The 27,514-nt window shown below is 51.6% G+C and overlaps 11 protein-coding genes across 11 annotated transcripts; 4 read left to right on the top strand and 7 right to left on the bottom strand.

Moving 5' to 3' along the window:
* Positions 1 to 767: 767 nt before the first annotated feature.
* T310_6110 (uncharacterized protein) lies at positions 768 to 1,955 on the bottom strand (the record flags this gene model as incomplete). The annotated part of the gene is made up of 1 exon (XM_013471069.1): positions 768 to 1,955. The coding sequence occupies one exon, from the start codon at positions 1,953 to 1,955 to the stop codon at positions 768 to 770; it is 1,188 nt and encodes a 395-aa protein (XP_013326523.1).
* Positions 1,956 to 5,146: 3,191 nt separating this feature from the next.
* Positions 5,147 to 6,835, top strand: T310_6109 (Developmental regulatory protein WetA; the record flags this gene model as incomplete). The annotated part of the gene is made up of 1 exon (XM_013471068.1): positions 5,147 to 6,835. One exon carries the CDS (start codon positions 5,147 to 5,149, stop codon positions 6,833 to 6,835), a length of 1,689 nt encoding a protein of 562 aa, XP_013326522.1.
* An 829-nt stretch (positions 6,836 to 7,664) lies between these two features.
* On the bottom strand, positions 7,665 to 9,024 carry T310_6108 (Alpha-ketoglutarate-dependent sulfonate dioxygenase; the record flags this gene model as incomplete). Its single annotated transcript, XM_013471067.1, has 4 exons — positions 7,665 to 7,855; positions 7,924 to 8,271; positions 8,318 to 8,710; positions 8,775 to 9,024. The coding sequence occupies 4 exons, from the start codon at positions 9,022 to 9,024 to the stop codon at positions 7,665 to 7,667; spliced, it is 1,182 nt and encodes a 393-aa protein (XP_013326521.1).
* A 1,310-nt stretch (positions 9,025 to 10,334) lies between these two features.
* On the bottom strand, positions 10,335 to 11,015 carry T310_6107 (uncharacterized protein; the record flags this gene model as incomplete). Its single annotated transcript, XM_013471066.1, has 3 exons — positions 10,335 to 10,714; positions 10,771 to 10,848; positions 10,943 to 11,015. The coding sequence occupies 3 exons, from the start codon at positions 11,013 to 11,015 to the stop codon at positions 10,335 to 10,337; spliced, it is 531 nt and encodes a 176-aa protein (XP_013326520.1).
* A 449-nt stretch (positions 11,016 to 11,464) lies between these two features.
* T310_6106 (Calponin-like domain protein) lies at positions 11,465 to 13,388 on the top strand (the record flags this gene model as incomplete). Its single annotated transcript, XM_013471065.1, has 2 exons — positions 11,465 to 11,631; positions 11,687 to 13,388. 2 exons carry the CDS (start codon positions 11,465 to 11,467, stop codon positions 13,386 to 13,388), a joined length of 1,869 nt encoding a protein of 622 aa, XP_013326519.1.
* Positions 13,389 to 14,660: 1,272 nt separating this feature from the next.
* Positions 14,661 to 16,408, bottom strand: T310_6105 (uncharacterized protein; the record flags this gene model as incomplete). The annotated part of the gene is made up of 2 exons (XM_013471064.1): positions 14,661 to 16,222; positions 16,300 to 16,408. 2 exons carry the CDS (start codon positions 16,406 to 16,408, stop codon positions 14,661 to 14,663), a joined length of 1,671 nt encoding a protein of 556 aa, XP_013326518.1.
* A 1,353-nt stretch (positions 16,409 to 17,761) lies between these two features.
* T310_6104 (Unfolded protein response protein Orm1) lies at positions 17,762 to 18,417 on the bottom strand (the record flags this gene model as incomplete). The annotated part of the gene is made up of 3 exons (XM_013471063.1): positions 17,762 to 17,812; positions 17,870 to 18,228; positions 18,285 to 18,417. 3 exons carry the CDS (start codon positions 18,415 to 18,417, stop codon positions 17,762 to 17,764), a joined length of 543 nt encoding a protein of 180 aa, XP_013326517.1.
* A 916-nt stretch (positions 18,418 to 19,333) lies between these two features.
* On the top strand, positions 19,334 to 21,241 carry T310_6103 (Zinc knuckle domain protein; the record flags this gene model as incomplete). The annotated part of the gene is made up of 2 exons (XM_013471062.1): positions 19,334 to 20,338; positions 20,399 to 21,241. 2 exons carry the CDS (start codon positions 19,334 to 19,336, stop codon positions 21,239 to 21,241), a joined length of 1,848 nt encoding a protein of 615 aa, XP_013326516.1.
* A 376-nt stretch (positions 21,242 to 21,617) lies between these two features.
* T310_6102 (HAD superfamily hydrolase) lies at positions 21,618 to 22,856 on the bottom strand (the record flags this gene model as incomplete). The annotated part of the gene is made up of 5 exons (XM_013471061.1): positions 21,618 to 21,781; positions 21,816 to 22,106; positions 22,141 to 22,334; positions 22,414 to 22,446; positions 22,729 to 22,856. 5 exons carry the CDS (start codon positions 22,854 to 22,856, stop codon positions 21,618 to 21,620), a joined length of 810 nt encoding a protein of 269 aa, XP_013326515.1.
* Positions 22,857 to 23,674: 818 nt separating this feature from the next.
* T310_6101 (uncharacterized protein) lies at positions 23,675 to 24,631 on the top strand (the record flags this gene model as incomplete). The annotated part of the gene is made up of 1 exon (XM_013471060.1): positions 23,675 to 24,631. One exon carries the CDS (start codon positions 23,675 to 23,677, stop codon positions 24,629 to 24,631), a length of 957 nt encoding a protein of 318 aa, XP_013326514.1.
* A 1,714-nt stretch (positions 24,632 to 26,345) lies between these two features.
* Positions 26,346 to 27,463, bottom strand: T310_6100 (Metallo-beta-lactamase domain protein; the record flags this gene model as incomplete). Its single annotated transcript, XM_013471059.1, has 3 exons — positions 26,346 to 26,507; positions 26,617 to 27,268; positions 27,342 to 27,463. The coding sequence occupies 3 exons, from the start codon at positions 27,461 to 27,463 to the stop codon at positions 26,346 to 26,348; spliced, it is 936 nt and encodes a 311-aa protein (XP_013326513.1).
* Between the last annotated feature and the right edge of the window lie 51 nt (positions 27,464 to 27,514).

The following is a 27,514-nucleotide window of genomic DNA, read 5'->3' as shown; positions in this document are numbered from 1 at the left end:
CTTTTAAAACCATGGAAACTTACCTAACTACCAACAACTACCTAGGTACCTAAAGTAGCAAGAGTACCAACCGTAGTTAGGTACCTAGGTAGGTACTGACTTACTGACTGACGGACTGCGGTTCCTCTGCCTATTCATCCATGGATGGACCGGGATATACCATACCATACCATACCTAGGTACCTAGGTACCTTTCCAGTTAAGTCGATAGGTAGGTAAGTACCTAGGCAGCCATCAACATGGCTCTGTCATGAGTCATCTACGAAGGGTGTAAATCTTGGGTTACTCGTAAGAACTAGTGCTGGGCTTCGAAATCAGTCGCCATCGCTGTTTGTTTTGCGACAATCACGCGACTCTATTACTACTCTGTATGCCCTACATAGTTAAGAGTGAAATAAAAATAGAACTTTTATTTCATGTCTATCTCGCGTAAGCCCGAACAAAGATGACGGTCTAAGCTATATGAAAAGAAATCCTTCCTAGACGCCCACACACACAAACAAAGATGATGGTTAAGGATTATGGATGATGATGATGATGACGATGATAGATATGCAGATTTTCTATAGCACACGCCGGCGTGTGGAATGTACTGTACTTGAACTGTACCATGCCACGCATTCAGAACTGCAGACGGCTTTTCTTCGACCCCGTCAACAACTCAATCACTGCCAGCGTCTCCGTTCATGTCGTAAGGTATGGATTTTCTGTTCCTTTTTGCTTTCTTTTTTTCTTTTTTGTGGTCTATTCGTGTCTTCGTATCGTCGTTAAGACACCTGCTTGTCCGTCGTAACGTCGTCGTAAGTGTAGACACCCCAATTTTCGAGCGCATATGCGATCCCGCCAGCGAAGAAGCTGAGCTCATCCTTTCCAATCGTCACTTTTCCCTCAGCTAGCCTCTCCAAGAGCAGGCGCTCGATCTTGTCCAGAAAGTCCTTCGTGTGGCGTCCAAGCTCCTGAGGAGAGACGTCGGATTGCTCCAGTGCAACTTTGGCTTCGCAGAGACGGACAAGCTCTTCGAATTCGTCCCGTAAAACAACATTCCGGAAGACGCCGATGACGTGATTGAGAACTTCGTCGAGATACGCGCCGTGGAAGGTTTCGGATTCGAAGAAAGGACAGTGGACGCGGCCTTCCCTGATTTCTTGAGCACGCGTCTGCAGTAAAGCTTTATACTTGTTGTCGGGAACGCCATGGATGCCGTTCATGTAGGCGATGAAAAGCTGCTTGTCCAACTCGACCATGTCACGAGGATGTTCTTCCGGTCCGTTCGGGATGTTCCTTTCCCAGTCATCCTCAATGAAACCGTCGGAAGCGTTGTCACTGGCGCCATCTGCATCGATCATCTGAAGCCGACCACGGGCCCTCTCCATAATTTCGTGCCATGTCATCTCAGGCTCATCGCATTCGTCATCGTCGACTTCTGGAGCTTCGATGTAGGAGACGTCCGTATCGAACCTGACTGAGTTCTCAAACGTGATGTGTGAATCATCGAAGTCGATTTCGTCCGTTTCGCCATCATCGTCCTCGGCGCAAGAGTCATCCTGGTCCAAAGGGGCCTCCGAGGAGAGCTCGCAATCAAAGATGTCATCAACCGGAACATCAGTGTCCGATTCCTGTTCCGCAGAAACACTGAATTCCAATTGTTCTGCGAATTCTGACTCCGAGTCGTCAGACTCATAGCCCGACTCGAAGTCTCTAATATCAGTCGCTTCAGCGTCCAGAGGCGCCTTTTTGAGGATAGATCTTGGTCCTTGGGGAATCGGAATGCCGATTTCTGGGACTTGGGATGAGGTATTGGTCACAGCAGTGAACGAAGTGGCAACCGAGGCGGCATCAGAGACTTCATCTGAGGCATACGCACTGTCGCGGCAGACAGGAGTTGCGAAATTCGAGCGTGACAGGAGGGGTGGGAACGAGTGCCAGGCGGCTTTTATGTGGTGAATGCCCTCCATCGTGATCATTTGTCGTGTATTTTTAAGTGAGGAATTAGGTTCGCACAAATTCAGAGAACCTTCAGCAGTTGCAAAGGATCTCGAGCGGGGTAAAGCCTGTCGTCTTGAAACGAATGCGTGGTATAGTTGCGGCGGAAGATTTCGAGAGGAAGAACGCCAGAGGGTGCCTGATTCAGGCGACAGTGGATTGTACCCCAGATAAGGATAGTCACAAAATAAGCGGCTAGACTGAAATCACTTTTTTGTCCTGGCTATGATCTTTGGATCCGCTGAGACTGGAGGGCTCCGGCCACGAACAATACGCGAGGAGTCCATGGTGAAGAGCAGGCACCATCCTGGTAGCTCAAGGCAGAACAACCGGCAAGACGCCGGCCAACCGAACGTTCAGAAACATTGTAGACAAACAGCCGCAGATTAGAAGAATATTATAATAGAGTCGACGATCCTGCTTGCGGTCAACGGATACTGGCGATGGATGCCTTGGCTGGATGGACTGGTCCTGATCGTGTCGAGATTTCCTTTGCAGCTCTTCCCACAGCAGTTTCTCTCTTCTCTAGTTGTATCCTTCCCCGCGCGATGTCCCTTCTGCACAATCCAACGCAGGATCACAAGGATAGCTCGATTTCGCGTTTGTTCGTGTTTGATCTGCAGGACACGACGCGTCAGGCCGGGCAGCAGACACTTCCACGTCTCGTGTGCCGTCAAAAATGCTGTCAGTGGTTATAGATCTGAGCAAGGCCGGCTCCAAACTGACGATGATGCACAAGGAGGGGTTGCGTTGGGCTTCAAGTCGTTCCCCGCAGTCACCCCGTGGAGCACGGCTAGGCAAGGAAAATGGCGGAAACACAGCGCGACCAAAGGAGCACACAGAACAGTAGGATATCCCTCTGGAAAACGAGAGATGTTGTTAATGTGATTCAGGCGATAGCGGTGGTACTGTGCTTGGAGGGAGAGGGTGCGTCCAGGGTGAGACAAAGCAGGGCAGTATTGTTGCCATCATGACTCCTCGCGTTCGGAAGGCTTCGGCGTTTCCCCCGGACCGGCCAACGTCATTGCCGAACTAACGCCGGCCTTGCGGCTCAACAAACAGCCTGATCTCCGGAATGCGACCTTGCTGCTTGCGACTGATGAGATGAGATGAGATGTTGCAACAGGTCTCATCTGTCATGATGAGACGCTCATCTTCTGCCTCTACAGATACTACTGAGTTGAAATTGAGTGAGCTAGCTATGTTGGACAAATGCAGCAATGATTTGCCCCCGGATTTCCATAGAACCAGGTCCAGCCAGAGTCGAGGGCTATGCTCAAAGAATAGAACAACTCCGAGACTTCCCATCGATTCGAGCCTTTCAAGGTTCCAACACCCGCCAAGGCATTGAAGACCTTTCTCTTTGTGTTCTTGGCGTAGTATACGGGTGATTTACAAGCCATTGGCGGAGAAGACAGTAACGACAGGGATGAGCAGCCGCCAGGTACCATTTCAATTACACTGGACTCTGGATTCTGGAGCTAGCAGCTTTCGGAAGCATGCCCCTTCGCCTATTTTGTTTCTATTTGAAGATCATGATGTGCTATTCTCAGCATGATGGCACTCCATCTGCCATAGCTAACATATGATCAGCACAGCAGGTCCGGTCTTGGAACCACCAAGACACTTGTCATTAAAGCTCTCCTAACTGATCCAATGCATGGATCCTAGCATGTGTATTATTAATGTTTCCCAGGACGGAAAAATGAAACGTGTCTTTGTCAGTTTTCACAGGTCCAAGACTCCTTGTCCTATATTTGACAACAAGCCATGTCCACTCAGAATGTCGTTGCAGATTGGCCTCCTTCAGTCTATTAACTTTCACGATCGAGGACTTCATTATTTGAACAATTCGGCTCTACGGCACGTTGTTGGTACAATCATTGTATTGCCAACAAAGGAGCAGGCCTCAGGCATCAAGTCATTCACGTGGGATGGGCATTGAAAGCCATGGTTTGTTCAAATCTTCAAATGGAGTGTTTCGGTCCCTGATGGGCTCATGGACGCCTGAAGAGCTTGATACCCTCGATAGAGTTACCCTACAGGAAGGGTTGAGCCAGAAGAGGTTGAGAAACAGTTTGGATCCTCGAAGAATCAAAAACCAATCAATCGCAGGGGAAGTACATGCCGAAACTTCTTTTGGCATGTCTGCACCGGCATCTACACAGTACACACAGTGGACAATTACCTAAGCATTGCTGGTGTTGGCGTTGCAACATTCCTCCCAGCCTCAGCATTCCAGTCGACAGTAATGTTGAGGGTCTCGGCCCGTCTACCAGAGCCAGAGAGAACGACTCACCAGGCAAGGCCTCCTCCCCGAGGCAAACGTTGAGGAAATCCCGAGGCTCGTCATTTGCAGTCTGGATGAGTGAGAAGCCGATACTGGCCGCGATGCCAGTAGGGAGCTTTCCTATGACGCTTACACTTTCGACTACAGGCCGGCGGCTTACTTGAGATGCGACCCCATTGTTAGCATCGCAGTGCCAATGCTGAGTCTCGGGCCTATAATCTTTGTATCCAGATGTGGTTTCTTGGATCCAAGCCCTCCATCAACTGCGGACTATGTCTCGATTGGCTTTTGCTCCGGCTTGCTGACCCGCCGCAGTCTCTCTGAGGTGCTGTCTGGCTGCTTCTGGCTTAGTGGATCGCTACATTCTTCACTGTGGCTTGACGCCCTGGCCTATCGAGTCTTATCAGCGACTGGAATGCTCGCCCTCCAGTGAGCGCTCAAGAAGGACAGGAATCGCCCGGGCGAGGCGTCAATCAGAGCTATGCGTCAGCTCGAGCCTCCAGCCCAGCCACATTCCACCGATCTTTCTTTAGATCGCGAGGAATGCACCTCGAAAACCGGAGGCTGGACAGCGTCCGGCAGCACAATTCAAATAGGGCGCCGTGTCTGTTTGTTTGCTTTGCTTGCTTTGCATCTTTTCAACACTTGTCAAACAGAGCCATCAGCTTGCTCCGGCTGACTTTGTTGGAACTGGGCGGATATCCGGAAGATACCCCATACTCCACTCGTCGATCCGCCAGACTTGCCTGGGCGACTGTCCATCTGTGGCGCCTTCACCAATCGCAATCGACGTCAGCGACTGCTGAGCATCGGCTCCCCGGTCTCCCTGGACCTTCCCTCTTGGACGCAAACGGAAGACAAAGCCCTATCACGATGTTCGCGCCGGCCTTCGACCACTCGTTCAACGACCTATTTAACCAATACGTCAATATGGACCCTGCCGCCAGTGGTGACGGCAACAAAGACGTAGGCCCATTCACGGGCGATCTGGACCAGCTGTTCCTCCCCGGGTCGCTGTCCAGTGACTGTGGCGACCTCTCGCCCATTGGTTCTTCTTCGCAGCAACTCGCGCAGTCACCACTGCAGTCCTGGCAGAAAAGGCCGTGGTGCATGCAACAAGACGACGTCGCGCCGTCGCGGACCGGTGCATTTCAGGACACGGTCCAGCCCTCCGCCATCTCAGATATCAGCCTAAACCCAGAAGACCCTTTACCTCCATCTCTTGGCCTGCTTTCCACGTCGCCGTCCACTCCCCCAGTGACGCCCAACCGGAAAGCTTCCTCCCAGAGCGCTATAATAACCCCAAAGTCCATTAGCCGCCGGGAACCGAATGATCGTCGTGCATTGCTGCGCAAGCATAGCTTTTCACCCAGCTTGATGCGCTCTTCGCATCTGCAGAAGACGAAGATGGCGTACCCGGAAGCCTGGACGCAACGGCTGCAGAACTACGCCAACCTCCGTGGCGCTACTGAGGACCGTCTTCCCTTGTCGCCTCCGCCATCCGACATTCTCGTCCAGCATGAGAATATGCGCCGTGACAGCGGTGTGCACATGAGCCTCTCGACGAGCGGTTCGTCGGGCAGCGAAGGCTTAGAGATGCCTTCGCAGTATAGCTCACCGATGTTCCATCAACCGTCTTCCGGCAACCCGCTTGCCAAACAGCAGCAACAGCAACAGCAGCAGCAGCAAGGGTATTTAAGTCAGTCCAACTCGGCCGCCGTGGCCACGTCGAGCCCCCACTCCGCAGATGATCTTTTCCACACGTCACATTCGTCAGAGTCTCAGCAGATACCCGCGTGGCATGCAGATGCGCTTGGCGCGTCGGGCGTGTCGTTCACCCCGGACATCAACGGCCATGACAGCCAGTCGTGGTGGTCTTCTCCCATGCCGACTCGCGTCTCACATGCCACGAGTCAGCATCCCTATCAACCAATGATTCTTCCTGAGAAGCCAACCATCCACAGTTTGCCCCATCAGAACGACCTGCTGCAGGGCGGTCTGATGATCCAATTTGGCTCTCCCTTCGACCTGGGCTCTGCTGCGCCCGAGTCGTCCTTCTCCTCCGCGTCGGCCTTGGATTCCACGAGCGCGCCGCACATTCCTGCTGCGCAACCGCAGGCTGCCTTCTCATCCGCGTCGTCGTTTATGACTCCTAGCAACGCGCAACCAGCCCAGCAGCCGCAGTCGCGGTCACCATCGATGTCGCCCACCGCCACCACCTCTCCCAAGTCAGCAGCGGCGCGTGCGGGTAAGACCAACAACCACCGCCGCACCCACAGCCGAAAACTGTCTGGGCAGTCGACGACTGCTCCCAAGCCAGCGACCAAACTGGGCGGTTCCCCGAAGGGAGCCAACAAGACGATGAGTGTGTCGTTTGTGAACTTCACTCCGGAGGACAGTCATAAGATCCTGACCGGTGTGGCTCCCAGCGGGAGCTCCAAGACCAAAGCAAGACGAGAGCAGGAGGCGCGGGAAAAGCGACGAAAAATCAGCGAAGCTGCCTTGATGGCAGTGCGCAAAGCGGGTGGCGATGTCGAAGCATTGGAAGCTGTTCTCTGCTGACTTACCTGCAAAGAAAGAAAACAAGCACTTTGTTTCTGATTGATCTGAGCGTCTTGTTTATTGTATTTGTACCTGTTGGAATACCTATGCGGTTTGGTATTTGTTTTATTATTATGGGTTTGTATAACTAAACATATCGCGATGGAGTTATTTGCAGGGCTGGGTTTTTGTCTGGTACTGTACTGTACTTGTATAAAGGCATCTATCTGTGTGTTTGTATCTGTCTGTGTTACAGGATAGTGTTACAGGATATATGTACTGTACTACGGATAATATCAATCAATCAATATTGATTAGTCAGCTGTTTCTCTCATAATTTGTACAAATCTATCTTCAGATAGCAGCTCATCAATCATCTGAGAATATTTTCGTTAGACAAATTTTTTTTTACGGAGTAACACTGCAGACAACCAGCCAGCCACACTCATTCATACCTATGCTGTTTTTTTTTTACAGCATTCCTGCTTCGCGTCTCGACTATGTGCATACCTACTATTGTTAGCCAGTGCAAGATGTAAACACGGGTTGATAGGTAACACAATTTACTACGCGACATCAACCCGTGGAACGGGGGACAAGTAACGCGAGCTTAATTTAGATTATTATTGAGAGATCCAGGGCATAACCAACTAGTTGTTTGCTTTCAAGACATGCATACTGGCATATATAAATCGTTTGGAGTATATTCTTCTCGACTTGTGCGCTTCAATGATATATATAATTTATTTACTATTTACTATCACTCATCATGACGAATATTTACTTTAAAAGAAACAACATAAAAGAAAACAAAGACCAGGTCATATCACACGAGGGTCGACGCATCAAGTTACGAAGACGCAGTAGCAGTCTTCTTAGCAGCAGCAGCAGCAGCCCGCTCCAAGGCTTCACGTCTTCCGGTGCTGTTCGGGTCCAGATACGGTTTCTCTCCCAGACTGACGGCTCGCTGGCCCGTTCGGGGACCCAGACCCTCGTAGTCGTACGTCGCGGTGTGGTAGACGCTGCGGTTGTCCCAGATTGCTGGCGTACAATTCGTCAGTACCAGTCAAATCAAACGTGCAAGTCTTTTAGCTAGGGCTAGCACTCACCAAGATCATTCTTGTTCTGCCAGCGGAACCGCACCTGCAGATCGTGGTTGTCCACAATCAACCGCACAAACCACTTCAGCAAGTGGTCGCTCTCCTCTTCCGTCAGGCCGTTGATGCGCTGCGCGTGGTGGCCCACGGCGAAGATGCTCTTCCAGCCCGTCACCGGGTTGGTGCGCACCACCGGGTGCACGGCCGTCAGCTCGTCGCCGACGTTCTCGGGCGCGCCCCGGGGTGCCGTGTACAGCTGGAACTCGTTCTCCTTGGCGCTCTGGTTGAAGGCTGGCTGCGCGAAGGTGGCGGTCAGCCCTTCGAGGAATTTCTGGTAGGGCTTGGAGATGCGGTCGTAGACTTCGTAGCCGGAGGCCCAGAGGGTATCTGCATGAGGTGATCTCACTATCAGTTTCTTGCCAATAACAAACAAGGTATAAATAGGATTGATGGTAGGCGATTTTACCTCCTCCAGTCTTGGGCAGCTGCGTCAACCGCAGAATGGCATAGTCACTGGGCACCGGCTCAAAGGTGATGTCGCTGTGCCAGCCCTCCTTGGAGCTCTGCTTGGTCTGGTACAGCGGCTTCTTGTACAGCTTCTTGGCCCCCTCTGAGCTGATGACGCTGATCTCGTCGTCCTTGTCGCCGTACTCGCGCGCAGAGTTGCTGACCGGGTGGATGTGCAGGCCTGACGTGCTCGGCTTGCCGGCCAGCTTGCCCAGCCGGTCGGCCAGTTCTTTCTGCAGGTTGTTGTCCAGGTCGTCCTGGCGGCGGAAGAAGACGACGCCTCGCTGGGAGACTATTCGTCTGTGAGTGAGCTTTGTCTTAAACAGTAGATTGTTATCCAAGTGGCCGTTGCTTACCCGTGATGGCCAGGTCCCGGAGGAGCTCGTCCGAGTTGGGCGCACGCAGCCATTCCTTTAGGTTGGCCGTGGGAAATTCCGTGCCAATGATGGGCGTGACGTCAAAGTGCTCGTACTGATCCAGCACCCCTTTCAGCTGGAGGGGTTCCCTCAGGAGCCTTGGCGTAGCAGCTGCCTTGACGGCTTCGGTTTGTCCTTCAACCGGCTGGCCGGCGACATTCGGCTCTGTCTCGAGGACTGACGGTGCCATGGTAGGAAAATGATGTTATATAACCTCGATAGATTTGATAAGGAGGAGGAAAGGTCGATATCAGGAAATATCACTCGGGAAAATGTAGTAATACTGATGTGCTATATCATCAGCAGAACACGAATGAAGAGGAAATCACACCCACTTTATAGACACAGCAATAGCCTCTCCCTCTCGATTCACTCGCCAATTCCTCCTCCGATGACGATATCAGATTGGAACTAGGAACCAGAACTCCAACCCAATTCGTCCGTCCGAGATAGAGGGGCAACCAGTTCCTGCACATAACTACCCCGCGCTGCGTAAGTTAATCTAGTAAGTACATACATGTGGATAAACCAGTAAAATCCCCTATTGGAGCAGACAGAGCAGTAGATCCTACCTATAGGGTATAGTATAGATGACAGGACAATGCCGTGATTGTCAAATCTGGCTCCGGTGTGGAGAGATAGAGAGCCAAGAAGAACACTTGCCGTCTTATCCGCTCAATAATAAACGATAGTTGATTGATTGATTGAGAGAAAGCACGATCGTTGTTATTGCTGAGTGATATGGAGTAGTGGGATGATCGATGAGTTGATTTGCGCCGTTGATTGCGCAACTTTCTTATCGACGGACTGGACAGCGACATGGACCACGCAGCACCTGCCTTTTCGATCAAAGATTGATTGATTGTTGTTATTTAATATTATTATTGATGGCTTAGGGCTATTGACTGACGGGTGGTTATTATTAATTGACTTGATTAACTATTGTCTTGTGATTGATAGTCGTTATTTACTTGGGTGCGGACTAGTATACTCCGTATACGAGAGAGTACTGCTGAGTGATTTATTGATCTTGAGGAAAGTATAGGAAGAACCGAAATGAACGAGTAGTCTATTTCTTTCTTTCTGCACAGTTGACTGAAATATACTGCTAGTCACGTTTATAGGCAACAGGCTGGCTCGCATCTATCGTACAGTATGATTCAAATTAGTGGTCACCAGAACGAGGACACATACCTGTACAGTCTCCTATCAAACTTCTAATATACAGTAAAATACATCGGCTGCTGTCGCTTTGGCCGTTGGAAGAGATCGGTGAGAAGCTGCCGCCTCTATATGAACTTCTCTTATGAAGAGTCTGTCTGGTATCCAACTCGCAATTCGACCATCGCGGTCATCGTCACTGTCATTGCGGCGCTGGACTTTGACGCGTGGCTTCTGTGTATCGTAATATTATCCACATGTGGATATATGTGGATATATTCGCTGATGTTTGTGATGTCACAACGCGACGTTCGAAGAGCCCGGTTATCTGCCATCCGCCTACCTCTTGGCAGCGGTAGGTGTCCAGGCTTCCGGCTGCCAGTTCTCACTCGGACCTCCCATCTTTCTGGCCCATGGCTTCGTGTCGGGTTTCTTCTCTTGTTCCTGGGCCTCCGCCTGGCTCTGGATGGCGTTCATTACGCCAGGCTGCCTGTCAGGAGCAGCACCTTTCTCTGGATGCAATGTTGCATCGCTCGTTCGAGTCGCAGGTCCCGGCTGCTGCGTTTGAGGACGGTCAAGGTATGAAGGCTTGCTGGCCCAGCGTTCGTCCGCAATCTGCGCGAGTTTCTTGATCTGCATCTGCCGAACCACGTCTTGCTGCTGTTCCTCGAGGCTGGGAGGGTCCTGGCGCACATAGCGAAGCCACTGGTGCCACTGGGCTGTAGCAAGTCAGCTATTGACGTAGGTTCAGAGAAGGGGGGAAAGGCCTTCGTACGGGAAATCTTCACGTCTGCATAGTGGACCTTGCGGTTGTATTTCACGATGCGCCGCAGCCGGTTGCTGTTCAGCGAATCTTTAAACTCCCAGTATGTGTTCCCCAGCAGATCGACCCCTATGATGACGACCCTTAGCCGGCGTCTGCCCAGAGCCTCGGTCAGAATACATACCAACCAAGAAGGATCTTCGCCAGGGCAGTCGCAGGCTCTTCCACTTAAACCACAGGCTGTTCACCGGACTCATCGTGCCCAGCTGGAAGGAATGGGGCGTGGTGGCTTTGATCGCTGGTGTTGGCGTGCAGAAACGGATCGGCGCTGGCGTGGAAGCCGGACGCAACTATTTAATTCTTAATTTAGTTCGGACGTCATCGGCGGCTGGACTGCGGGCCTCCGCTGGATTATTGATTGACATTCCTACACGAACCCCTTTCTTTCCTCTGCAAGCATGCTTCCATTCGTTTCGATCGGTTTACTCGGATAGATAGATATACGGCGTCTTCTCGTTCCTGGCTGTGCAAGAAGAATCCGCCAATTACTCGCTGTCGCGACCGAGTCGCCGCAGTGTCCCCGCGGTCGCCGCTCGCGCTGATGCCTAAGCACCCAAACGAGGCCACCACAGGCAGCCGTCCATTCCAGTTTCAATCCCTTCGATACACAGCGTTCCCGGAAGAGACGAGCTGAAGGAAAGAAAAAATGGCATCCGTCACGTCGCTGGATAGGGACTTGCGCGATATGCGCCTGTCCAAGTACACCCCGCAGGCAGCAAACGAAGTGCGCGAATGGATCGAGGAAATCCTCCACGAGAAGCTTCCTCCTGGCGATCTTATCAATGCGCTGAAAGATGGAGTGGCTCTTTGCAAGTATGAAGACAACCGAAAAAAAAAGTCACCATTGGAGGGTTGCTGACGTTCTCAGGCTGGTCAATCTTGTCGTTTCCCCGGGCGTCAAGTACAAGCAGTCGTCCATGCCCTTCGTGCAGATGGAGAATATCTCGCATTTCCTTCGCGCCATTCAGATGCCCCCGTTGAGCCTCCCTCCACACGACGTCTTTCTTACGGTTGATCTCTACGAGGCGAAGGATCCAGCGCAGGTCCTACAGTGTCTGGGCGCCTTCAGTAGAAGAGCCAACGCCATCCAGCCCAGCAAGTTCCCTCGCTCTATAGGGGGTATCAAAAGCAAAGGTGGGGTTCTGAGTCCGCAGGGAACGGGCAGTGAAACGAGCTCGACTACTCTTAATCCGGCCGTCAGCCCGTCTGGACGAGCAAGCCCTGCAAGGACTGGATCATCCCAACGTTCACCTGGATCGGTCGCCGTGAGCAGCTGGAGCAAGAAATCCGACGAAGAGACCACGGTACCGGCGTGGAACATACACCAATACGGATATATGGGCGGTGCAAGCCAGGGTAATCAGGGAATCACCTTTGGTGCACGGCGACAGATCACGACTCCCCAACCATCCGTGCCCAGTCTGGCAGAGAAGGAAAGACGTCGTCGTGAGGCCGAAGCCGAAAAGGAACGACAACGCAAGGAGGAAGAAGCGAGGAAGCAGAAGGAGAGGGAAGAGGAGGAGGAACGCGCCAGGGCGGAGGAAGAGCGCCGCTGGGCAGAAGAAACAGAACGGTTAAGAGAGAAAGAGCGTCGGGAAATGGAGGAGGAGAAGAGACGGTGGGATGAAGAACAACGGAGGTGGGAGGAAGAAGAACAGCGCCGTCTGAAGGAGGAGAAAGAGGCCGAGGAGAGGCTCGAGAGGGAACGACAGCTCGAAAGGGAACGACAGCGCAAGCGAGCGACCAGCGATGCCCGGCTGAACGGGCAATTCCTCAGCCAGTATCAGGCGAGCCTGAAAGCGGAAAAGCAATCGGCGGAAGCGCAACGCATCAGGGAGCTGGAACGGGAGCTCGAGCTGGCCAAGGAGCGAGAACGCCAGTATGAGCGCGAACGTAAAGAGCTTGAGGCGAAAGCAAAGTCCCGCTCGCGAAGTAGTAGTCGTTCCCGTCCCGTGCAGCCCAGCTACGATCTATCTTCTCAAGAAGAGGAACGCAAGCTCCTCCGAAGTGAATGGGAGAAGCAGAATACCGAAGCAGCACAGACAGACACAACTGATACGCCACCTCCACCGCCTCCTCGTCCGTTACCAGAGCCCACGACGACGTCCTCACGGCCGCTCCCTGATCCGACCGCTTACGCCCAGCAGAACAAGGCTCGAGAAAACCGGACCGACCGTTTCCTCGCATCCAACCCGCCCCCCGTCGAGGAAAAACCGACGACCCACCGGCCAGAAGACTACTCGTCCACGGCCGAAATCGACGCGGAGAACGCGCGCCGCGTAGAGTCGACGCAGAAGACGCGCGCCGGCGGCTGGGCGTCCAAGACGCTCCTGGAGCGGGAGATGGAGCGCGAACGGGAACGCCAGCGCGAGTGGGAGGAGAACCAGAAGCAGCTGCAGGAGGCCGCGCGAAAGGGCCTGAAGGAGAACATAGGCACGGGACCCGGCGAGGGCGCCTGGGACGTCCATCAGTACGGCTATCTCGGCGGCGACAACCAGAACCGGGGAGGACCCGGGCTGGGCGTGGGAGGCGCAAGACGACAGATTATCGGTCCGAGGCCTCCGCCATAAACCTATACCCTATAATCTGGAGGAGAAACACTGAGTGGGAAGCCAGAAAAAAAAAAGAGGAAGGAATATAGAAGGTGAGGGCGTGTGAGGAAGAAGAGAGAAAGAGAGAGAAGGAAATGCTTCAGCAAATCCATTCTCAAGTTATACCATACCATATTATCCATTCTATCATCATCATCGTCATCACTGTGATATATTTATTTACTTTACTTATTTTCTTGTCTAAAGTCGAACAGGAACAGGAACAGGAACAGGAACAAGAACAAAAACCCATCTATCCGTCTCTCTGTTTGTCTCTTTGTTTCATTCCTCTCATCCCTTTCCTTTCCTGGCTATCTATCTATCTACATAACATATTTCGAATCCTTCTTTTTTTGTTTCTTTCTCCATGTCTTCCTTGCTTCCATTTTTTTAATATCCTCATCGCTAGACTTTACCCCAACTATTACCCATATCGTCCATGTTTCTTTTTTTTTTACCCTTTTTTAATTTTCTTTTGTTTTTTTTTGCTGTAAGTACAGTACATTACCTAGGTTCAGTGCATGTCATACCTACCTACCTACCTAAGTAATACAGTGAAATGTAATGTACAGTACAGTAGATGTATCATAGCTTGTTGTGTTGTGTTGTATATTGTCATGGTTATTGTTATTAAGCCGAAGGCAAAGTGCAATCAGTTGTGATGCAGAGGCAGAAGAGAGAAAGGTTGATCCGAGAATAATAAAATAAGGGCATCATAAAAAATGAGGCGTAAAAAAGAGGCGTATATTTAGAATTCTTCTAGATAGCCTAGGTAATAATACTAATCTCCTTGGTGATGAAAATCGCCAATCAAGTCTTTAACTTAATCTGCGTCATTTCTCAATGCAGACAGACTAGAATACTTATTTATAGCGAACAACCCCGCGGGTTCGCTGTTCTTGTTCGCGCCCTGCTTGCCGTTTCTGCTTCTGTTTCTGAAGAAGACGACGTGCCTACTTCGACATACGCTTGGATCGATCGTTCCCGGTGTCATGGGTCTGGTCTGGTCAGGAAACCAGAAGCATGTAAGAACCATCTTCATACCCCGTCCGGAAGTTCTCGAACGTAGATAGATGTTCCTTGCTCCTGTCCGAGGCAGCGGCCCGGATCGAGGCGGTGAGGATCAGAGCCTGACATCTGGCGTATACACCGACTTGATCTGTCTGTCTGGTGCTTGGATGACAGCGTCTGTCGTGTCATGAATACTCCACTGGCGACGTTCCTAATTTATGGCGTTCGTTCTCTCTCAACTCAGCTTTGCGGCGCCGAGTCTTGCTCCTGAGGAAGAATATCCTCAACCAGAAACAGCAGCCGTTCGCCGCTTTCGATGAGCCAGCACCACTCAATGTCCTCCATCCGCCGGCTGTTCTGACTCCGTCGCACTTCGACCTGAGCCTTTTCGTTCCGAGCCAGGATCCCCTCCGTCACGGCCTGTCTCAGCTCGGGCGTGTTGCGAAGCAGATTATCCTCGGCCAAGAGCCGCAGTAAGGATTCGAGGAGGATGGACACCTTGGCGTTGTCGACCACGCTTGCGGTGTTCGCGGCGTACGGTAAGAAACACTCTTCAAGCTTCTTCTGGCTCAGATATGCTTCGTCGGATTCTGGGGCGGCGCTTTCGCGCATGCGGTACAGAAGAATTTCGCACAGGGAGCTCTGTTCGGCGGCCGTGAAATAGGAAAGGGCAGATGGGGCCACAAAGGCCTGGAAGATGGGCAGTGGTAGATGGCGAATGTTCTCTACAAATAAATGATACAATTCCTCGAGCCGAATGAAGGCATCTGGAAGATATTGGGATACTTCTGACAGAAGGTGGAGAAGACGCTGACGCAGGGCAAGAGACTTGAAGCCTCCGAGAGACGCTACGCCTCCGTCCGCATAGATACTGTCAGGAAGCTCATATGAATCGTTCTCCGCTGTCCGCGCAGCAGACTCACCCCGTTTGGCTCCTCTTCTCGCTCGTTTCGGACGAGTCCTCGTCATCTCCACTTCGTCGGATTCCTCCTCGTCCAGGGACATGTAATCGCCGTATTGGCCTTCATCAATATTCACATCCACTTCCCTCTTCTTGAGCTTCCCATCTTCCTCGCGTTTAAGCTCTTTCAACTCGTTTTTGAACACCTCGCGAAACTCATTGACGGACGTCGGGCTTCCGTTGGCAAATATGGCTCGTAGGATCCTGCGATTCCGTCCGTAGGTCGTGTTGCTAGTCAAGAATTTGAATATCAAGCTCTGCTTGAGGATCGCTTCACGTCGCTTGCTGGGAGTACCAGGCTGTGAGCTCTCCCCCAGATCCTCGAGCTGCCTTTTGCGCTCGCTCCAATCATCTTCCAGTGCCTCGCACATGAATTCGAGCCAAAGCTGCCATCTCTCCCAACGGTTCGGGTGCAAAACCGAGCAGTTGAACGCCCACCCCACAGCGTGCCAAAAGTCTTCCGCCCGAGACCACAGAGAGCCTGACTGCCCCAGGTCAAGATTTAGGGGGGCATTTTCGTCGTCTCGGACGCCGCTAGCCGTTCCACTATCGTCAGCACGGCGACGGCCTCCATGGCGCGACGAATCAAAGTGGGTGAACGTGAAAGCGACATCGAATTTCGCCGCTACTGGTCCAACCAGAGTATTTGTCAAGCGCAGGAGCTGTAGCGCTGCATTCGCAGCCTCTTGCTCTTCTGTCGTCTTGGCCCGCGTGGTAGTGGACGGATGAACAAGAAGCGTGGCCGCGAGGGCCAGATGCTGAGGCGAGGGCACAAAAGCCGGGCTTGAGGCGACCGTTCCGCAGGTCAGGATATTCAACAAAAGACTTAGGGCCTGGGAATCTGTGCGACAAGCAGTGGGTTAGCGGTCTTTCTCTCCTTGTTAATAGTAAGCATGATGTTTTGGGATGGCAACGGACAAAGCTTCTCCTCAAAATATATCCCGCAATGCTGGCGCAGTTCAAAAGGAAGCGGCTTTGCAAGACGGTAGTTATATCGAGACTCCTCATCGTCGCTGGCCATGGCCATGGTCGGAGAACGAGAACGAGCTGCACTCATGATGCTAGATTGGGGTATTTATTTAAGTCGTTTGCTCCTTTAACCCCGTATTATTACGGGAGTATTAGAGCGCGTTTTCCGAGTCGCGACGCTCTCCTTATCGATAAGAGAAGCCGCGCGCCAGTGGGTCGCGATGCTCCAAAAAGGGTAATTATTATTGTTCCTTCCAACTTAGAAATTGAGTACGGAGTACGCAGGAAATTTTTTTTTTAAAAAAAAAAATAAACCTTACCTACCTATTCACTGAGGTTTCCACTTTTCATTTCATCTCTGAAAGCAAATTTAATTAATTGACGCGGACGGACATCCATTTCCACGTGACAGCGGAGCGGAGGACCGGAAGCACGGACCAGTCCAATCTCCACGTGGTGGCACGTGATTATCCCAGTCTCAGTGCCAAAGACAAGTAATGCGAGAAATTCAGGCAGGTTAACTAAGTCTCCACGGATCAAAGTCCCCCGAAGATGAGATGAGGAGACACATCAGGAATTTAATAATCAATTAGGTAAATACGAGAAGCCAGCTGACCAAGGCCTTGATTCGACAGAAGTGTTCACCACCCTCACAGCATCATCGCCAAGACTACTCCTATTAACTGGCATAAGCCTGTGTATTTTATGAAGTGAGATGAAATCTGTCATTGTGACTGCTGGCCAATTCTCTCTGCTCAACAACAATAATAATGATAATAAACAGTGTCCATAAAAAAACAGGTATTGGAAAGAGAATAGAAAAGGATATAAAACAGAGAAGCAGCCTGTCTCATCAAAGGATTGCTTTGCTTCTTGCAAAAAGGATAATAAAGTAATAAAAATGATAATGAGAAAACGCAACGCGACTCTCCGAAAAAAAAAACGACCGATTGACCGACCCAACTTGACCATCTCCTTTTCAACTCCCAAAATTTCACCTCCATACGCCTTGCTCAAAGCCAAAGCGCTCCTTGTTGCTGTTCCCCGCGGGATGCATTCAAAGAAGGCTAACGCAATGACAATTGAACCCAAAAATTAGAAGAACAAAGTAGAGAGAAAAGATGGCTGACTGAACCTGGAACAGAGAGAAGAAGAGAACAGCGGGAAGATGCCTGATTTCTATTTTTTGTGTTATTTTTTTTGCCTGGGTAACGCCACACAAACTGCAAATTAATTGTATCCTATCTAACAGAATGAAGACACCCAAGGAGAATTTTGGAATAGCAGAGCACCCGCGGCGATGGCCTCTGTTTAACCTCACAGTCGGTCCATGCGGCTAAGATTCAGAAAGGAGTGGTATATAGTTGAAAGATCGAACCAATGGGGAGGGTGTCGCATGAGAGAAGAAACGCTAGGAGTCGTCTGGGATATCCGAGAACAAGCCTATCCGCAACCGATGAGACTGGCTCAGGTTAGCAGGACGCATCCATCATACAGATCACCAGGAGACAGCACTCACCATCGGCAGTTTCGGGATGACGACACCCAATGTTGCAAGAAAGTTGATGAGGAAATAGGTCAGGTCATAGTGTGTATAATGAGTGCTCAGGAGAAATAGAAGGATTGGTACACTGAGCAGGAACTTCTTGGCCGGCGTGTACTGATCCCCGTTGTCGATTTGCTCCCACATGTTGAGATTGTCGTAGGCACCGGCATTGAACTCGAACGGGATTCCTCGCACCCAGTGGAACATAATGAAGGTGACGAACATGTAGGTGATGTTGGTGAGCGTCCACGACGTCTCCTGCGAGACCCCCGGGATGATGTCATAGAAGATCTTCAAGGCAGCAATCAGGACGAAATGGATGGTCCAGGCACCTGTCTAACTGTCAGCCTCGGCCAGATTCCTGGCGAAAAGCAACCTGCTCACTCACCCTTGGCATTGACCCAGTTGGCGTTCAGGTTCGGCAGGGCGGCCTGGTCACTGGATTGCTCGATGGACTCGGGGGGCTCCTGGTAGATGAGGCTGCTCGATCTCCTTCGCCTTCCTGACTTTGTTTGAGGCATCCTGGAATCCGGTGACGACCGACGTGGTCCGTCGACCTCCGGCGGGAAGGAGATGGTCCGGGGAATGAGAAGGGACGACAGCTTGGCGGTGTTGGACGGATACGTGCTAGAGTAGGACAGAAGATGGGACACGAAGGAGAAGACGACGGACGCCTTTCACTCGGAATCGACTGCAGCCAAAGGAAGGCCTGGGCAGCTGGCGGAGGGGGCAGATCGAGGGGGAGTCGGGAATCGGTTGGAAGGGCACGGTTTCTGCCTGCGGACGGCAGCAGGGGGAGATCGGAATTCAGACAAGAAAGAAGCAGTGGCTAGTAAGACAAGGCAACAAAGGGAATGAGAAGAGCGTCGAGGGCTGGCCAGGGATCTGGCTGGAGTCTGGGGATGGAAGATGGGGAGCTGCGCAGGAGCAAACAAAGGGCTAATAATTGGTGGTCAGCTTGCCTGAGGCTGCGGGCTTGCTGGCGGAAGCGGGAAGGCCAGAGAGCAACGCTGCACGTGCTCACCACTCCCTCCGGCCGACGAGATCAACGAGCGATATAATAATTAATCGGCTGGGCCTGGCTGGGCCCGGTCTGGGTCTGGGTCGAGGGCTGTCTCGGAGGGCTTCGAGAACACGTAAGTTAGGGATGCAGCGAGCTAGCTACAGATCCAACTATGAACTAGCTGATGCTGCGCAACCATCGTCTCGCCAGGGCGTGACCTGGGCCTCGCTGCTGGAGCCGTCTCATTGGCCGAGGCGGAAAAGGGTGCTTCTGGCCTGTGGCGGCCGCCGTAACGCTTTTCTCGCGGAGCTCCAGAGCGGAATCCGCGAGCTAAGAACTGTACCAAGAAAAAAAAAAGATTCGATGACAGCGTTGTCGTCGCCTCAAATTTCGTCACCGTGAAAGCTTCATTCTTTTCCAACCATCTCAACGGCATGCGTGACGCCTCTGGCGATGAGAATGATTCTCGCACCGCCTCCGTCGGATTGCAGCGTCCCCACTCGAATGGCTCCAACGGCGCCTCGCGACAAAGCTCCAGAGACCGAAAGATAGGGAAGAAACAAGCGCGCGGAAAGGGGAGGGTTGGCCGCAGCGATTTCCGTGATTTTGTCCCCCAGGGGGGCACGTTCAGTGCCGCTGCCCTGGATGTCGATCCGGACAGTGCCGACAGTACTAGTACTTCCTCCTCCGGGTCGAGCTCATCAAGCAGCGACGAGTCAGAAGAGGAACAGGAGCAGCCGTCGGAAGGTCAGAAACCGCTGGGCAGCGTTCCGGTAGCAATCAACTGGAACAAAGGAAGCCGCAGTACCATCCGCACGTCTCTCACTGGGAAAACGTCCCGGCCCGACGGGAATGCTACGACAACCGCATTTGAATCGGTCAATGGAAAGTACTGGCGAAGTCGCAGCGCCTCGGTTTCAAGCGAGGATTCCCACGGTCATACAGAAGCTAAACGTGATCCCTCTGAGGACGGACGCACAGATGGCGACCGTGTGAAAGCGGTCCAAAGACCATACTTTATCGATGACTCTGAAGGGTCCGAAACTGGAGAAGTTTCGGAAGGTGGCGACTCTATCATGCTCAACCTGGGGCCTGGGAACGACGAAGCTGGCGTTGACAAGGCTGGGGACGACACGCCACCAGCTGGAGCAGACCCTTTTCGAATCGATACCCAACCAGACCCCGGCTTTGTATCGGCCAATGGATCAGCAGGCGACCATAGCGTCATTCGATCAAAAGAGGATGCGTTTCGCGTCCTTTCTGAGAAATACAGCACACCTCCATCTATCCTTGCCGATCTGAACCGCAAGGACCTGGAAATCCAGGCTCGGCATTTCTTCTACAATCGTAGCATCCATGACATCGATCTCTCGCAGCCCATTGCTTGCACGGAATGTCTGCAGGAGGGCCATCTCGCCATTGTGTGCCCCACAAAAGAGGTATGTTCTTTCCTCTTTTTTTTCTTGCACGTATGCGCATAGGTGGCTAATGTTAAGCAGTGCGAACACTGTGGAGCGTGGGATCTCCACGAAAGTAATTTCTGTCCCTCCTGGAGACGGTGCCAAAAGTGTCGAGAACGAGGCCACGATGCCGACAGCTGTGGCTCGGCTCTCAAGGGTTCTGCTGCAGAAGTCCCCTGCGACTATTGCGGGGCAGACACCCATTTGGAAACTGAGTGTGACAGAATGTGGAAGTTCCCCAGGCACCCTCCCTACCCAGGTCCGATTGTTGTATCCATCTCCTGTAGCTACTGTACCAGCAACCGCCATCTCATGGGCGACTGTCCATCGCTGCCGGGCCCCACTAGGTCCTCTTCGTGGACCTTGAAAGGCTATGATCCAGCCATGATCACAAATCTGAACGACGTACTGGGGCGCCAGCAAGCAGGTGGTAAAACGGCCATGAACGGGAATAACAAAGGTGGGATGAGGATCCGGGGGCGTGCTGGTCCACGTTCGCCGACTCCGGACAGCAGCGACGACGACATGCTCGGTCGTCGAGAGCCGATCAACAACAATCGAAATTCTGGCCGTCCCAACATCCGCTTTGGAAGCGGGATCGGGAAGAATCGAAACCTCTCAGGAGGACAACCGCCTCCCCAGAACAACTCGGGCGGCAGACAATCCTACCGGGATCGACAGGATGGTCCCTCCCACAACCGTCAACAACGCTCCTTGTCCCCTGGTGCGAGCCGAAGATCGCATCCTCCACGTCGCGGACGAGGAGGTGGTGGCGGCAACGGCAACGACAACCGCAACCGCGGTGGACGCGGGGGCAAACAAGAACCGTATCGACCGATGCCCAGCGCGGGTAAAAAAGCGTGGGATAAGTTCCGACTCTGAAAAAGAAAAGAGTGTTCGGCACTCTCGCTTCCCTCTACCTCCGCTATCTTTACACTGTAAATGCATATTCTATGGCGTTTGTCAGTCTTCGCTCACTCTGGCATCTGATGTCTGATGCCGGTCTGCGTCATCTGTTTGGAATGGGAGGTTATTTTGCGTATGACACTGTGTCTTGCTTGGTTTTTTTTTCCCCTAAGGTTTAGGTACGATTCTTCTGAGGGTAATGACGACTGGACGACTGAATGTAGACTGAACGACGACGAAAAAGAAAAAGAAAAGACGGCAGCAGTATGATACCCCAGTTTAGATCTATTTCAGCTGGCAATAGGTATATATTACAACGGTAGTTGCTTGCTCGCATGCTTGTTTGGCTCATTCACTCATGGCTGTGATCATGATTCTGTCCCACAAACCCCCGGTCCAGAATCTCAATCAGATCGTCAAGTCGATTAATGCAGAGATCCGTATGCGGGTGCTCCTTGAGATAGGCATTGCGGTCGTTGAGGAGCAACACGGTAGCAGCGCCAGCGGCGTGACCGGCTGTCATGTCGTCGATGCTGTCGCCGACCTGTACATACAAACAAAAAAGCCTTGTGTAAGTAGGGAGTGCAAATTACCAAGGAAGAATTGAGGTAAATGTTCCCTACCATAATCATGCTCTCGGCACGGTTGTCGAGACCCCATTGCCGCGCAATGTGCAGAATCCCAGCTGGGTCGGGCTTGGGGAGGAGATCGGGAGTGTCGCGGGTGATGATGGGCTCGAAGACGTGTTTGGGGAGGTGGTTCTGGAGGAGGTGGGTAACAGGTGCTCTAGAGGTTCGCGGCGTCAGTAAAAATAAAATAAAACAGCGAAAGATCTGTTGTGCTGGAGAGGGTAGGATACTCAAAATTCCGCGTACACAGCGCCCTTCGCATGCCGCGTTCTTCGAGATAGTCCATCAGCTGGACGAGACCGGGCTGGGGCTGCTGTTGCAGCATCGCCTCCCGCTCGATGGCCTGTATTTTGGCGACGGCCTCGGTGCGCTCTGTCTCGGTTGGCAGGCTTCGGATGTGGTCGAGGATGTCGACCGATCGGTCGATTCCTAATGCGGCGCTAATAATAACGACATACGACGGCCATTGTTAATTTTGGGTTGGTGGTGTTTCGATGGAGATGGGAGTTTGTATCGTACCGCATTTGACTGAACATGTAGTGTTGCGGAAGGCTGTTCATGTCAGTACATCTAGTCATTTCTGAGGTTAAGGAAATTGAAGGTATAAAGTTGCAATTCGTCGAGATAGATACTAAGAAAAGAAATAAAATAGACGCGTCTCCTAGGAGAATTGAATTGATAGAGCCCTTATAGGCCTCAGAATCGAAAGATTTGTCCAGAAAACGAGCATACAGTTGACAAGGATACAAGAGATATAATATAAAATCATTGGAGAAGAACATTTAAATTGACATTTTCGAACCCAGAGACATCAGGTCAGGCTCAGATACATACCAAAGCGTGCCATCGACATCAAAGACAATCCCCTGCAAGGACGGGGCATCTGACTGTGTGCCGGGCTCCTGTCTCAGCGGCGCAAATCTGCGCGGACGTGGAGGCGAGGTGGCAGCGACAGACGCCATATCTCTTCGACCTGCTAGTAGTAATGCTAGAAAGAGAGGCTGCTGAGACGATCGGCTAGGCGATAATAACCGGCGGGCGAGAATGGCCATCAATCAGGGGATGGCCAGGGTTGTTGCGGTGTTTGAAGTGTAAGACCCGGGGTGGGGATGATCTATGTGGATTTGAGTATAGTTGTGAAGTTTTTGTTCACTTGTTAGGACTTGATGAGGGGAGTTCATATGGATTGACAGGCTGATCGACGATCGGGATCGGGAATGGCGCCAGCTTTTCCCGTTTGGGTAAGCCGATCTGCATACACTGGATCGATACCAACAGCCCTATAGTCGATTTACACGGGGTTATAAGCGTAGAATTCTGTTGCTTGAGTAGGAAATACTTATATCCTGATTACAACTGCGTTTCTTTGGACAAGACTGAGGAGAAATTCATGTGTCCGTCAATCATAACAGTCAGTATGTTATGGGTCTCATTGACAAATCGACTTTATTGCTGAGATACATCAAGAGATCTTTAGGAATTTCATTATATGGATGTAACATTAGGTGCCCGGTTTGGAGACGACCTTTGCCAAAACATCGCAGGCGTTTTACTAATGGGAAGTGCTTGAACGCACCTTCCTGCCTCTACTGGTCAGTTTTTTGGCTCCTTCCTATTCTGATTCTTTCGTCCCAACGCAGCATGTGTCAGGCCATCCTGATTTCCCTTCTCTCTCATCACTATCCATTCGCAAATGGCCTTCTCATCCTCACGTCAGCCAGTGTTGGCATCTCACCATGGCCGCATCCAGGCCAGTACTGTGCAGCTGTGTTCTCTCACCATGGCTCTGGTCCTTCTCCAAATCCTCCGTGCTCTGGTGTTTTCTCTGCGCATTCTCAGGCTTCCACCGCCAAAAATGCTCGAATCGTGGATTGATGGAACGGAGCGTCGGATTTTCAGGATCATCCCTTCCCTCATGGAGTGGGACGCGAATGAACCAAGAAAATCCATGCTTTCAAGCGGCGACGAGCATGCCCTAGGTGTTCCCCGAGCCGACAGATCCTCGGAGCATTCGCCATTTGATGCGCCTCTTGACGCCGTGATAGCACCCATTGCAAGTTCCCAACCGTCGACTGAGCCATCGAGGAAGATCATCGAGAGGACAGGGCTGAGATATCACTTGCAAGCAAGTCGGCCCAGGTATCCAGGAAATATGAGTCTGACCAAGTCTGCGGTCGTTCTGCCGACACACACTGGGATTACACCCAGAGCGATCAACATGTCCGCCAATCTTGACGGAGCGCCAATCACGCTGCCTGCGGTCCCTAGCTATCTGTCGCGGATGTCATATAATTCCGTCAGTGACTCCATTTACTCGTCGACTTCGAACGGTCCTGTCGGTTGCAGACATCCGATGTCCACGAGTTCTAGTCTTAAAGGAGTCGCTCCAGCAGCAGCGCGTATCTATACCGACCTGCTCCCAAAACGACCAGTCTTCAGCTTCAGCAGCGGACTTTCTTCCAGACCGTACAGTTTGCATGACAAGATCCGAAGCTCGAGCAACGTTCAGTCCGGACTTACCAGCCTAGCTGGGATGGACCAGTTTCCAAGTGTTCCTGGAACGATTTCAAGCTTCCCTGGGAATTTTCCCATCAGTGATGAACTTGAATACAGTTCACTGGCCACGGTTGCGCAGCATGTGGTTAGAGGACACACGAGACCACTTTCTGCGCCTATGTTTCAGCTTGAGTCTGTCGAGAGTGGAGGGCAGGCAGCTGACAACGATGACACTGAATGAGTTTGATGGATGGAGATAGTACAGTTATAGTCATGAACGAAGTAGCTTTCAGACTGCTTCACTTGCATCAGATTGGGCTTTAGCAATTTCCACTTGTCAGCAACCGTAGAAACGGATCTGTATTCTGTTTGAAGAATACTCAGCGTAGAATCAGACAAAGCAAGAGTTTGACTCCAGCTGGGCCTGCCGGGTCTTGACACAAAGAATTCAGACAAAGAAAGAGAGTAATCAACTCATCAAGTCCAAGCAGATAAGATTCTCGGCATGAATTCGGACAAAGAGTAATCAACTCATCAAGTCCAAGCAGATAAGATTCTCGGCATGAATTCGGACAAAATGAGAGCTGCATAATCTGAAAGATGCCTAGGCCGACTGACCTTGCAAGCTGCACGTCGTGTAGGATCCACACGAGATCTCGGCGGACAAAATGAGCTACAGAGCACTTACCTAAGGTAAATTACCTAAGGTACCCCTAGGCTGACCTCACAAGCTGCACGTCGTGTAAGGTCCACGCAGGTTCTCGGCAGGTAAAATGAAGGTTACATACTTGGGTCAGTATCAAAGACTATGTAGGTATAAAGAATTAAAGATAGACTGGAGGATCCAACCTTACAATCTGCACGTTGTGTAGGGTCTACATAAGATCGTGGCGGACAAAGTAATAAGTAGCATAAAGACCATACCTTAAGTACACCTAGGTAATAGAGACTTGGCTTAAAAGACTAGATAGAAAATCTGACCTCGCAAATCTCCCGTTATGTAGGGTCCATAACAGCCTCGGCGGACAAAATGATGAGTGGGCATGTAATGTACATACATAGATACCTAGGTTATCTAATTGACTCTCAAAGAAGGAATTGCCAATATCTACCTAGGTATTATTATTGGAGTCAAGACCAAGGCCAGATTATTATCAAAGACTGGAAGATCCCACCCTGCAAGCTGTACATTGTGTAAGCTGCATGTAAGGTCTCAGCAGACAAAGTGATAAGTAGCCATGATAAAGACCTGATTCATCAAAGACTGGATGGAAAACTGACCTCGCAAGCTGCACATTGTATAGCTCGACGAAAGGTCTCGGCGGACAAAATGAAAGCTACTAGGTACCTATATTACAGTAGCTAACAAAGGCTGGAAGACCTGACCTTGCAAGTTTCACGTCGTGTAGACTCCACCCTTAGTCTCGGTGGACAAAATGAAAACCACCAACATTACAGTTAATATTAAACAAAGACTCCAAGACCTATCCTGCAGACCTCCCGTCGTGTAAGCTCCACACACAGCCTCGGCGGACAGAATGAATGAAAGCTACCTACCTACCTACCTAGATCAGAGACCCAACTGGAGGACAATCTACCCTCGTGTTGGCATTGTGGGTCCTCTCGGCGGACAAAATGCTGAGTAGGGACTCTAGGGAGGTTAGGTTAGGTTAGGTTAGGTTAGGTTACCTATGTAATTGAGTCTAGGTAGGTAATCTACTGTAGGTAATCTTTATGTGGACCAAAAGATTCAAGGGCAGTACAAAGAAAGCTGATTTCATTGATTGATTGACTGTCTGTCTGGTTGTCTTCATTCTTGGCTTTAAAGAAAGAAGCATACAAAGAACCCTATTCCATCCAATCTAGCCTCATTACAGTATCCGAAATGCCAGCAGCCAAATAGCAGAGTATCTCTGCCAGCTAGATACAGGACATACATATCGCACTTATTACTATTACAACCCCTCCTGATGAATCGCATGATCGCCGTACCCCATCGCCCGGACGATGATCTTGGCGCTGTCGAGCACCCGCTTCCTGCTGTCGCCGCGGGTATCTCTGCCGAGGAAGGCGGCGTGCGTGTCGTCGAAATCGAGATCCTTGAGGGCTTTCCATATCTGGTGGATATCGTCGGGTGGGAGGGGGATCTTCACGTGTAGACCGTGAGGTTAGTTCATATCGATACTTCCAGAGAATGTGTGTGTGTATGTATGTGTGTGAGCTTACAAAATTCGGATACGACCACATAAACGTAAAAGACACCGTGTTGGGCGGTCGATTGACGTGATACACTCCACTGGGCACGACGGTGATGGTATCTGCTACCAGCAGCTTGCGCGTCGGTTTCCACCACAGCACCGAACTCCCCGGGAAATGGCCCCCGGCCTTGACGGCTAGGAACTCGCAATCTTCCTGTCCCTTGGCATCGTCTGCTACTACTACTACAGGACTGCTGTCGCCGCTGCTGCTGCTAGGAAGAAACCCCAATCGAGACCCCTCCCACAACACTTGCCGCGGACCGCGACGCATGACCCATTCCTTGTCTTCGACCGAGAGATAGACCTTGCAGTCAAACGCCTCGGCCCAGTGCAGACAGGTCGAGTAGTAGTGCGGGTGCGAGATGACGATGGCCTTGAGGCCGCCCAGCTGCCGGATGCGCTGCACCGTGTCGTCGTCCAGATACGTGATGCAGTCCCAGAGGATGTTGCCCCGGGGGGAGATGCACAGGATGGCCCGCTGACCGATGGCGACCTGGGGGACGGTGTAGATGCTGATGAGAGTCCGGTCAGGGGACAGGTTCTTGTCGTTCTCCATGACGACGAATTCGTTGCGGTACTTTTTCGATTCTTGCATCATTCGGAGGGTTGTCCATGATTGGCTGGCTTTCAGTCAGACAAGACACATTCCATGTATTTGTTAAATATTGGCAGGATTTAGGAGTATTCACTTACCCAGTCGGAGCAACGTATTGTCTGGGGTCATCGCAGACCGGACACGAGGTTCGCAGGGCCCGATCGGTTTCAGAATACTGCACGCCGCACGTGGAGCAAATCAGGAGATCCAAGGCGGACATGATGTTTTCTTTCTTTCCTCTTCCACTATTCAGTATTGAAGATGACGCTGG

This window comes from Rasamsonia emersonii (genome assembly GCF_000968595.1).
Source record: "Rasamsonia emersonii CBS 393.64 chromosome Unknown ctg1118621760364, whole genome shotgun sequence".
In the NCBI taxonomy this organism is placed as follows: domain Eukaryota; kingdom Fungi; phylum Ascomycota; class Eurotiomycetes; order Eurotiales; family Trichocomaceae; genus Rasamsonia; species Rasamsonia emersonii.
Note: the sequence above shows the minus strand (reverse complement) of the source record. Positions and strands in the feature narration are given on the sequence as shown.